The following is a 12,645-nucleotide window of genomic DNA, read 5'->3' on the forward strand; positions in this document are numbered from 1 at the left end:
GATGGGTCTCCGCAAATGCTCAACACTCCTTGTTTACTTCTCCAAATATTTTGCAAAATGTTTTAGATTTCACGTCACATCGAATCTTACGGCATATGCATAAAAACATTAAATATAGGTAAAAAGAAAACTAATTACACAGTCTGCATATAATTTGTGAGATGAATCTTTTGAGCCTAGTTAGCCTATGATCGGATAATATTTATCAAATACAAACGAAAATGCTACTGTTCACATTTTGCTAAAAATTTTGCAAGTAAACAAGGCCGGTAACTCGAATATGCACAAACAAGAGAGTGGCAAATCATAGAAACAGTCCGCTCCAAACTTAGACCCTGTTTGGTTCCTCTTGCTAAATTTTAGTTAGCTAAACTTTAGTCACTTTAGTAGCTAAAGTTTTCAAACACATTGACTAAAAGAAGCTAAAATAGTTTAGTTCTATTAATCACCTAAGAGTAGCTAAAATAATTTTAGCTGGAACCAAACATGCCTCATCACCCTAGCTAACCTATACAAGCACTAGAGATTGGGTACACTGACTGTGAGCATGTCGGACCACAAAATCTTTCTCTCCGCTCAATATTAGGAACACATATAAATGTACATAATATTGAAGTACAATGATTTTCTTCTTCATCCATCTTGCATTTACAAAATTCGTTTTTATAGATGACAAACTTAGGCCCACAGCACGAGCCCAAGTATGTCCTTCCATTCCCTCGCACTCCTATCCTTCTCATTTTCACATATGGCAAACTTAGGCCTTGTTTACTTTCAAAAAATTTTCAAGATTTCCCATTAGATCAAATCTTTCGGCACATGCATGATGCATTAAATATACATGAAAATAAAAACTAATTGCATAGTTCATCTGTACATTGTGAGACGAATCTTTTAAGTATAGTTACTCCATAATTGGACAATGTTTGTCAAATAAAAACGAAAGTGTTACAGTGTCGAAAATCTAAAAAAATTTGCGAACTAAACAAGGCCTTAGACTCAAGATATTCTTGAAAAAAAAAACTTATACTCAAGGTGTTGTTGAAAAAAATCCCCCTCCAAGGACTTTGTATTTGAACTCACTTTTAAATATAAATATTTGATTTTTTTTTTCTTTCAACTCATCCGGTCTCCGTGCTCGTTATCCGTTTGTTTTTTTTTCTATTTTAGGATTAGGAAGGTACTCCCTGTATCTCAATCATTCTAAAAATATCTCAAGTTTATAACTAAATCTATATGATCAGATAATACAATTATGATGCTAACTAAATATCATTAAATTTTTCATTAATTATATTATCATAGTATATCCATTTTATGTTACAAATTTTAGTATTTCTCTATATAATTTTGGTCAAACTTAAAAAGTGATTTGACTCTCCAAGATTCTTAAAATGACTTATAAGGCCTCATTTGGTTTCTTCCGATAAAGTTTAACTCCTGTCACATGGAATGTTTAGACACATGTATGAAGTATTAAATATAAACTATTTACGAAACTAAAGACACAGCTAAAGAGTAATTTACGAGATGAATCTTTTAAGCATAGTTAGTCTACGATTGAATACTACTTGTCAAATAAAACAAAAATTTTATAGTATATATTAAACATTAACACCTTTAACCAAACATCTTGAATGGAGGGAGTAACTATTTTGGGCGGTGGAAGAACCACGCATGTGAAAATGGGTGGCTACACAACAAGAACACCTTGAGCAATGTCACAAGAACGTCACAGTCTCTCCAATTAACGGCGTCCCAACCGCGGCACAGTGACAATATATCTCAGACAGACACAGGAGAGAGATGAGATAGTTACATGAGCAGCACATCTATCCATGTCCATCCATATCTATCCATCTATATATTTGTCTATCTCTATCCATCTGTCCTGGCCGGAGATTTGGATTTGTCTAGCTAGCTGACATGATTGAGCAATCAGCATGTAATAGTAATATTAATTAATTAATAAATTAATTAATAACTAGCAAGTACTAGCAACAATGGAGATAAAAATGGCGCAGCCACAATCTTGTTAGAGAAAATAGTATAGCTAACTAAAGATGACGAATAATTGCAATATATATATATATTTATAGAAGCAAACACTGACCCGAAAAATAAATAAAAGGACTCAGGAAAGAAAAAGAAAGAAAGAAAAGAATAAAAGATGCGGCGGGACGGGACGGGAGGAGGAGTTTGTGGCTGTGGAGTGATGTGGGCCCCATCAATGGGGCCGGAGCCGGACGGTGTGGAGGCCACGTGAAGAGCGCGTGGACCGGATTGCTCCCCCCGCCTTCCCATGCCGGCCGCTTCGGCGGGCCAGCCCGCCAGACACAAACAGTCCCGAAAAAGATTCACCACGGGCCTTGTTTAGTTCCAAAATATTTTACAAAATGTGAATAGTACCAATTTCGTTTGTATTTGATAAATATTGTCTAATCATAGACTAACTAGACTCAAAAGATTCGTCTCGTCAATTCCGACCAAACTGTGTAATTAGTTTTTATTTTTTTTATATTTAATACTTCATGTATACGTCTAAAGATTCGCGCCGCTCGTTTGCTTCCGCTTCTTTCCTCATCCTTGGCCTTGGACTCGACTTTGGACCAACGCTGACGCACATGCTCTGATGTATACCCGCGGAGTACTAGGTAGAAATAAAATTTAAGGCCTTGTTTAGTTTAATCCAAAAATCAAAAACTTTTCAAAATTTTTCATTACATCAAATCTTACGGCACATACATAAAACATTAAATAAATAAAAACTAACTGTACAGTTTACTTATAAATCGCGAGATAAATCTTTTAAGTCTAGTTACTCCATGATTGGACAATGTCTGTCAAATAAAAACGAAAATGCTACAGTCCCGAAAACCAAAAAGTTTTTGGAGCTAAACAAGGCCTTCCTACAATTTTTGGGTTTTGGGTACGGTAGCATTTTCATTTTTATTTGGCAAATATTGTCTAATCATGGACTAACTAGGTTCAAAAGATTTATCTCACGATTTACAGGCAAACTGTGCAATTAGTTTTTGTTTTTTTTTGTTTATATTTAGTGCTCTATGCATGTGTCGCAAGATTTGATGTCACCAGAAATCTTGAAAAGTTTTTGGTTTTTGGGGTGAACTAAACAAGGCCTAAATAAAATGCAGAGCAAAGAGATTATTTTATGGTTAAAACAAAAAGACAAAACTGTTGTTACCGATAGCAAAACCACCATTCACTACAGAAAAACCGTCCTCAAAACCGCTCTAGCGAGGTAAAATACACGGTTTAAAAAGTTGATGGAGATGATTTATCCAATTTTAGAGTTGAGCGAGGAAACATAGATTTTCATAAAAAAAAACGGAGTAGACTTTTTATTACGAAACAAAATGAAGCAGTTCTGGGCCCACCTTACCGGTAGAGCCCAACACATCGAGCAGCCCATCAAGCGAACAAACAGCGGGCCAGCTACCCTGGCTGGCTGTGGCTGTGGGCCGGTTTCTGCGAGTGTGCGTGCGGCCTGCAGAGCGTCTGACCCACATCCACACCCCGCATGCCGGGCCGGGCCATTATCTCGTCTCATCCAGATTCTCCGGGAAAAAGTCTACTTTAGGTCTTCAACTTTCTCGAAAGTCTGATTTTCATCTCTGAACTCTAAAACCAGACAAAATACATCCCTCAACTTTTAAAATCGTGCACATTATATCCTTGACCTGGTTTTGAAAGCGGTTTTACCTTTTTATTTTTATTTATTTTGGCTTATTTTTTTGAAAAATAACAGTAAATCACATAAAAATCATAAAATAGAAAACTCAATTTTGTTGGACTTTAGATCAATAGATCTACACATTGAATATATAATATAGTATATTCTAGTACAATTTTTTTGATACATCTTTAGATCTATGTTTTTCTATAATTAATTAGACTAATTATAACTACATTTTCTATGGTCTAATTGTGACGAAATTTATATGGTGAGCTAATTATTCTATGTTTGAGTTATAGTAAAAATTTTATACTCATTTCATCACGTATTACTTAGTTATAGATTTATTTAGGTTTATGCTTGTTAAATTATAATAAATCTATAACTAAGTTATACATGATCGAATGAGTATGAAATTTTTACCATAGTTTAAACATATAATAATTAGTCTAACATAAAAAATTCACCACAATTGCACCATACAAACTATAGCTATGAATTATTCTAATTAATTATAGAAAAACACAAATATAAAGCTACAATAAAAATTTTGTACTAAAGCATACTATATTATATGTTCACTATGTAGATCTACTCATGTGGAGTCCAACAAAATCAGAATTACTATTTTATGAATTTTATGTGATTTACTATAATTTTACAAATATTCAGCCAAAATAAATGAAAATAAAAAAGACAAAACTGCCTTCGAAACCGCTCATAACTATGTCAGGGACGTAATATGCATGGTTTTAAAAATTGAGGGGTGTATTTTATCCGATTTTAAAGTTCAGGGATGAAAAGCAGACTTTTGCGAAAGTTGAGGGACTAAAAGTGGATATGTTGAGTCAGACGAAGAAGAAGACTATTTTAGGTCTCTCAATTTTCGTGAAAGTCTTCTTTTCATCCTTGAACTTCAAAATCGGGTAAAATATATCCCTCAACTTTTGAAACCGTACATATTACATCCCTAACATGGTTATGAGTGGTTTTGGAAGGCAGTTTTTTTTTATTTTTATTTATTTTGGCTGAATATTTGTAAAATTATAGTAAATCACATAAAATTCATAAAATAGTAAATCTGATTTTGTTGGACTCTAAATAAGTAGATTTACACAGTGAACATATAATATGGTATGCTTTAGTATAAAATTTTTGTTGTAGTTTTAGATATATGTTTTTCTATAATTAATTAGAATAATTCATAGCTATAATTTGTATGGTCCAACTATGGTTAATTTTTTATGTTGAGCTAATTATTATATGTTTAAACTGTCTTATTAGATCTTGTATAACTCAGCCATAGATTTATTAAGATTTAACAAGCATAAATCTAAATAAATCTATAACTAAGTAATACATGATCCAATGAGTATGCAATTTTTACTACAACTCAAGCATAGAATAATTAGCCCACTATATAAATTTTATCACAATTAGACCATAAAAACTGTAACTATAATTAGTCTAATTAACTACAGAAAATCATAGATCTAAAGCTGCATCAAGACAATTATAATAAAATATACTATATTATATATTCAATGTAATACATCAGATCAGATTTTTCTTTGTTAGTTCTCTTGAATCTTCATCTCTCTTGATGTCTTTTTACACACTATTAATTCCTGTAAACATTGGATGCCTCACTGGAGTGTTTATGGGCCGGGTTTTGCCTCTAGAATATTAGACACGTTCAAGCATCGATATTTGATCGGGTTCAGTTGGGCAAAAAAAAAAAAGGACTGGCATCAAATCAGAATTTTGACATGTGCCAACACAGTTAGGGGAATGTTAGGTCGGTTTGGGTTGGATTTTTTCCCATTTTGTGTAAAAAAATTATGCCCCCCCCCTCCCCCCCCCCCCTAAAAGGAACCCGAGAGGCTGACCCAAGAGGAGGATGGCTGAATTGGGTCACTGGCGCCATAAACCTAGCGATCTCTACTTTATTTCACATTGAGCCTAGCTATGTTTATGTGATTAAACATATAAGCAAAATTTTGGACAATTACTTAGAACTAGTGACCTCAAAATGGGGAAGTAGGAGCTGCAAATATCGCATATAAAGGAGTATTTTTTCGAAAAGGTTATCATAAGAATATAATTCTCAAACAGAAGTGTTAAATATATTGTGATAACAAAGTATAATTACAATGTGTGTGCCACCTGATTGTCACAAAGGAAAATTATGATGAGTTACAGTTTGCTTGCCATATAAACTATATTCATCTGGCACCTCATTATTGTATGAACCTGAAGAATGAATTCAAGTCTTCAAGAAATCATTCCTAAGATTCAACTATATATATATATATATACTCCATACTTCAGTCATAGATTGCTATATATATATATGTGCTCACTAGTAACTACTGCATGTGATGTGAGTTAGCACTTGATATTATAATTAGCTAGAACTTTCAAATTATTCTAATTAGTAAGAGCTGCTAGCTAGCTCCCGGATGAGATACACATCTACTACCGGAAGGCTGCAGGGCCTCCAAACGGTGTCCAGAAATCGAGAGGCGTCTCGCTGGCCACCGCGAAGGTGCTCGATATCGGGACTAGGCACAGCCCTCGGCCGGTGAGTTCTCCGTTTGCCGCCGCCGCCTCACCTCCATCCCTCAAGACCTGGACGTACGCATCATCAGGAAGCCATTGTACATAGGTGTTAGGTCAAGTATGCAGCTAGCATGAGTCTATCTGAGATGAGCCCTGCAGGGTATACAGCAGCACTGAAAATACTACTGTAGCAGTACCTTGTGATGGGGCACTTGCTGCCTGTTCTTTAGGTAAGGAGCACTGAGAGACTGCATATATACAAAAGCGTCCATTCAATTTTGAGTAAAATGCGAGCTGGTAGATCAAAATTTCTACATATTTATGATTAAAGCCTTTAAAGGACCAGAGAGCTGCAGCAGCTAGATCAATCGCACTTACACCAACTTGCTCATGCAGGAATTTGATGTACTCGATGGTCTCGTGGAGCACCGATGCCGTATCCGTCTGAACGTGCAGCAGCAGCACGCACGCCGAGGTTGATCGATCATTTGTTTTTGGCAAAGAGAATTTCATTTGTTAAAAGGTGTGGGCCTTTTGCAACGAGACTTATTGGGGTATTAATTGGACTCTGAAGTTTTCAGCTTCCAGAATAATACGTAGTGCGTGGAAGTGCAGGACCATTAACCAAATTAAGACCATGGATCGCTTACCTTTCCAAAAGGGGAGACTAGTTGCTGAAGTGCTGTGATTCTGTCACCAAGCTTCTCTTTCCTCACCTGAAGCATATATAAAACCCAAGTGGAGTATACATGAATGAGTGTATATAGTACAGAAACTTTATGAAAGCAAAATTGTATGTGGCCATTCCATTATTTCCATATAGTTAGTCTTGGAACAACATCAACTTTAAGGAAAACAGTTCAACTCAACAACAAATCGGGGTGTTAGTTTTCCATGGTGAAATAGGATCTAAACTAATTGTCGTTGCTAGTATGTATACCTTGAAGGTAGGCAATGGTGATGGTGTCCCTGTTCTCGATTTCTTGAGTGGTGGCGGCGTTGGAGCGGTGTTCGTCCTCTTTGCAATGATATTGCTAGAGTCTCCGGCACCTTCGTCTAATGCACTCTACATGCATAGAAGAACAAACTAAATTAATTAAGGTTACAGGCTGAATCGGGACAGATCGCGGTAGGCACAGCACAACGGCGCAAAACATTCAGGCCACTGAAAATTATCAAACAAAGCTGTGTGGCATGCAGTGATTGAAGGTAACAAAGAAGTTTTCAGGCAACTGAAAAATTAGCAAAACTGTAACTATATATACTCGAATCGAACCTTGACTCCAAAATTTGCCGGCCTAGATTTCCCTGACGGTGGTAATAAGCTTGTGGCCCCCTCCGCCGCCGAAGCAAAGCTGCCGGCAGAAGGGTTCCAAAACGGCGTACTATTGCTGAACTGCAGAGCCTCCCTGATGCTTCCAGCTGGCACTTGGTTCATCGTCTGCTGCTGGTGGTACTGCTGCATGAAGCCCGGCGAGGAAGTCTTGGCTGCTGCCGCCGATGGCTCCGTGAGGCTTCTGAGCAGTGAGGAGGTCCGGAACCCGCCGGAAGAAGAAGTCGGCGACGAGAGCAGCTCCAGCCCAAGGTTGGACAGGAACTGTTGGTTGGGATCATGGGCGTCCTGTAGCATCAAGCTGTTGTTGTGATTCGATGATGGGCTCCTCAGACCTACGTGATGAGCCTGGTCGCTTCTTGGGCTCATGTAGCCATGGAAATTACCAGCTACAGATCCATCCCTAAGATGGTCATGGTCAAGCATAGATACATATGATCATGAATAAACTTTCAAGAAGAGCACCAATATATAATTTCTGGAGGAATTAACTAAACAAACAAAAGATCAGAGAGAAGAAGCAAATTGAAGTTGGTGAGACTTACAAGTAGTAAGAAGGCTGGTTCCAGCAGCTGGCGGTGAGACCACCAGACACCGCGGGGTGCGACGGCACGGCGACCACGCCGTGATCGGCGACGGCGCCTGCGTTGTCTTGGAAGGTTATGGAGCTGCCGCCGGTGGCGAGCGAGTGGTTGGACCCGGGAGACTCCGAGGAGGCCGCCGCGTTGCCGGACCTCGACTTGTTGTTGCCTTCAGCAGACGACCAGCCGGCGGCGCCAAACCCAGCAGATAGCTGATCCGGCGAGCACGACACCGCCGTGGTCCACCAATCGCCGCCGTGCCCGTGACCCGTGCTGCCTGTAGTGGCAGCCGCCGGTGGATGGATCATCTCCTGGTGATCTGCCATATCTGTCTATATCTATCTATCTACGACAGATACATGCATGGGCGGGGTCCGATCTGTTAATATATGGGATCGATCGAGATCTTGATTCGGCTAAATTCTTGGCAGTTTAGTTAGGTATGTAGCTAAGCTAGAGAGGTATGGTAGATAGCTGTGGGAGAGAGAGAGAGAGAGAGAGAGAGAGAGGGGCGGCCGGGCATGCGATGGAAGAGTAGTGGCGAGTAATGAGTGTGGCGTGTGGTAGTGCGCGGCTAATAGCTGAGCTAGCTCTCTAGCTATATGTGTCAGTGTGTGGTGTGGGACTGTGGGTTATGTGGTGGACGACGACTACTGTCTGGTGGGCAAGTAGGATGTGAAGTTTAATCGAATGGATTATATATATATATATATAGAGAGAGAGCAGAAGTGGATCAGAGTGCAACGAAATGGTGGCGCGACATGAGTGGTTTTATATAAACTGCCGTCGGGCCGAGGAATTAAAGTGGAAGACGTACGACGAAGACGACGACGAAAAGGAGGAAGAAGAGAATTTAGGTTTTCTGACCGGCCGGCTAGCAGGAAGAGAGAATGAAAAGGTTATATATTTTAGGTGGCCAGGTCGTCCACGGTCTGAGACGGCGACGCCATTATCGTATGCTATTTGGCGCAGCTGGTTAATGATTACCTGCTCATCTTGATCTCTCAACATGCTGTCATCATACATATATATATACCTGGTTAGCTGGTCTACATTCGAGGATCCACGCGTGCATGTGCCATATGTATATGTATGTATAGAAGCATACAACAAGTACGTCCCCTGTATGAACATGGACACACACGCTGCTCTCCTGTATATATGTACTCTTCAAAATGCATTTATCATTTTATCTAGCTATAAAATAGTACTCTGCAATTCTGCATGCTTTTCTATTATATTAATTAGATTCTTTGGACGCTAAATCGAACATGTCCCCCATTAGAGGAGGTAGTAGTATCACACCTAACGCTAGTAGTTGTTTATATATGTGTGCTGTGGTGTGTGGTCCTCTCTAATCTAATCTGAGAGGTGTAACCCTACTTAGCTTATTGCCCTCAGAGACATGTTTTAATCCTACTCCCTATGCAATATGTATATATGCTCAAAAAAATATGCAATATGTATATGGAATCAGTTAGTTGCACATACTCATCCTCTCCTACTAGCTAATGCTCAATACTCTTCTCCTACTAGCTAATGCTGCATCGATACATCTCTCGAGCCCAGACATGGTGTTAACTTATTTCTGGAACAATTAATGATAGATCGAACTGCCGCCTATCATAAACTTGATCAAGATAACCCTGGCAGACGCACAATTTCCTTTTTCAAGAAAGTATAAGCACCGTAGAAAATCAAGGTGCTCGAGGGAATCAAGATCATGCTTACAGGCGGCACGTCATCTGGATTCACACCTCAAGAGTTTCTATGCTGCTCTTCCAGTGTTAGGTTTATTTAGTCCTACATCGAAAATTGATGGTGAAGAATCCCAACATATAAGATGAAAATAACTCTTATCTATCAAACTAGTCTTTTAGGTTGAGTTAAAACCAATGTCTTAATATGTCATTGTGGACTCTGAGACTAGTATATGAGATACTCTCTATCAATATGTTTGTAAGGATACTAGTATATGAGATACTCTCTATCAATAACCGACAGATGTTGGCTCTTCAGTAGAAAAACAATGTTCGTTTACAACTTGACTTTACTACATAGCCAAGCACTTAACTCTATTATTGGATTTGTTCTAACATGGGATATATATAGCCAAGCCTAGCTAGTTGCTTCAATCAAGTAGATCAGTCTAGTTATTATGATCCTTGTTGCTTTTCTTCATGCTTCTAGGTCCCAAAACTTTATTTCCATTATCATTATGAAAAAAATAACCACCATAGAAGATATGTGCTCCATCGATGTGAATGATCAAAGGTGTGATCAGCATTTTAGAACAAGTATTCACAAAGATAAACCTCGAAAAAATATTGACCTCGCATCCTCTTGGCAAAGCATTGATCCCCATATATAACATCCAAGAAACACAGACGCACCACATACAACTATCAATGTCAATGACAAATGGATAGGAAAATATGGAGATTGATGAATTAAGTCATGACATATTTATATATCATTGTCGACGAGCATATCATTTGCCACTAACAAATGGATAGGAAAATATGGAGATTGACGAATTAAGTCACCACATATTTATATGTCATTGTTGACGAGTATATCATTTGCCACTAGAAAATATAGGAAGAGAAAAAGGTGGGACATGGTTAAAAAATAGTATCTCATAAAATTGACGAATTAAGTCACCACATATTTATATGTCATTGTTGCCGAGCATATCATTTGCCACTAGAAAATATAGGAAAAGAAAAATGTGGGACATTGTTAAAAAAATAGTATCACATAATAAAAAAAACCTTTTGTAGACAAATATAAGACAATTGTGGTATAACTTGGCTCTAATGGGTTCTAGTCAAGCCTAACTATGCTCTCCATCGGGGTGAATGTAATACTTCAATCAAGGTCCGCATTTTGAGAATGAGTAGTACTCATAGAAATAAACCTCCAAAATATATTGCATTGGCTTTGCATCAACATCAATGAACAACAAAAACATGTTAGCACTAGAATCCTTTCTCTTAGCAAAGCAGTGAGTGTCATAGCACCCAAGCAACACAAACACACCATATACACCTATTAACTCCAATGACAAATGGACATGAAAATATGGAGATTTACAAAGTCATCACAGATGTATATATCATTGTCGATGAGCATATCATTTGTCATTGAAAAATATGGCCACATTAACAAGGCATCAAACATATACATAGTTTTACACCAACCATCTTTAGTAAACCATCTACGATAGGAGTAGGGGCAAAATTCAATTGCCCACAAGTTCAGTACTACCTCATCCATATCTCCATGCATGAGTCAAGACTTCATATTTGTCCTCATCAATCAACATGTGCCAGTGACACAATGCTAAACCCTGGCTACCTTCATCCCTCCACCTCATCTATAACCATCTATATTATGCACACATCACTCATATGTTTCCCACCAGCCAAAGTTGTTCTTTTGTAGTCCATCCTTGTGACTTAAAGGAGACCATGAAAAAATATGTTGTAGATTGTCCTTTTAAAGTTTGCATATTATTTTCACTTTTGAATTATGTTGTTGGGACTATACAATGTGTTCACTAGTACTTAGACTATACAATGTGCTCACTAGTGTTCCATGCCTCTGTGTTTGAGTTCACAAGTTAGAAAACGCACATATCAATCGCTAATAGATAAGACATTATGGGGTATGCTCAAACATTTGTAGATGTAGGTCTGCAACTGACTCTAAAAATTTACTTTTAAGGGAAGTTAAATATTTTGCACCACCCCTGAAAATTGATTTCTATAGACAGTTGCTTAGAAACACCAACCACCCCTAGGAATTAATTTTTAAAAAAATAAAAACTGATCATAAAAAGTGGCAAAAAATAGAGTCGGGATAAGCCTACTAGCAACACACTGCGTGTGTGTCGCTAATCGTAGTTCACACAAAATATGCATGCATGTGTGGTCCCAGAGATGGCCTCACTATCCCTCCCTACCACCACACTCATACTCACTTTTGGCTACATATAGGATGTTTTAGCCTTTTTGTCTTAACTTCTATGGATCTTTTATTAAAAATTTGGAATCTAAACAATCTCAAATAGAAGAAATTTATAGTTTAACTACATAGTTTAAAATCTCATCAAGCAATACAACTTCAGTATAGGGCATCACTCCATCTGAGGTCATTTGAAAGTTTAAAATAATGGATTTGAAAATCTCATAACTCTTGAAACTTATATTTGGGGCTCTAAAGATTTCAAATAAAAAAGTTGAAAGTTTATAGATCTAATTTTAATACGAGTTTGTCTTCATCTAGCTTTACTTAGCATCATTACTTTATAATTTTGATAATTTTTTTATGTTGCACTTATTTATTATGGTGGTCATATTACTAACCATGGTTGAATCAATTTCTATCCATGCTTAGTGCTTCTGACTGTCCCTACAAATGTATCTATCTCTAGGACGATCTGTAACACTAACCGCACGTAGAAATAT

At 37.7% G+C, this 12,645-nt stretch overlaps 1 protein-coding gene across 1 annotated transcript; it reads right to left on the reverse strand.

Annotated features, from left to right (window-relative positions):
• LOC8069684 (transcription factor bHLH112) lies at nt 5,799–8,840 on the reverse strand. Its single transcript, XM_021464559.1, has 7 exons — nt 8,138–8,840; nt 7,536–7,995; nt 7,200–7,325; nt 6,910–6,975; nt 6,638–6,703; nt 6,457–6,507; nt 5,799–6,328 (listed from the first exon to the last, which is right to left on the reverse strand). Exons 1-7 carry the CDS (start codon nt 8,497–8,499, stop codon nt 6,176–6,178), a joined length of 1,284 nt encoding a protein of 427 aa, XP_021320234.1. The 5' UTR covers nt 8,500–8,840; the 3' UTR covers nt 5,799–6,175.

This window comes from Sorghum bicolor, chromosome 7, assembly GCF_000003195.3.
Source record: "Sorghum bicolor cultivar BTx623 chromosome 7, Sorghum_bicolor_NCBIv3, whole genome shotgun sequence".
Lineage (NCBI taxonomy): Eukaryota > Viridiplantae > Streptophyta > Magnoliopsida > Poales > Poaceae > Sorghum > Sorghum bicolor.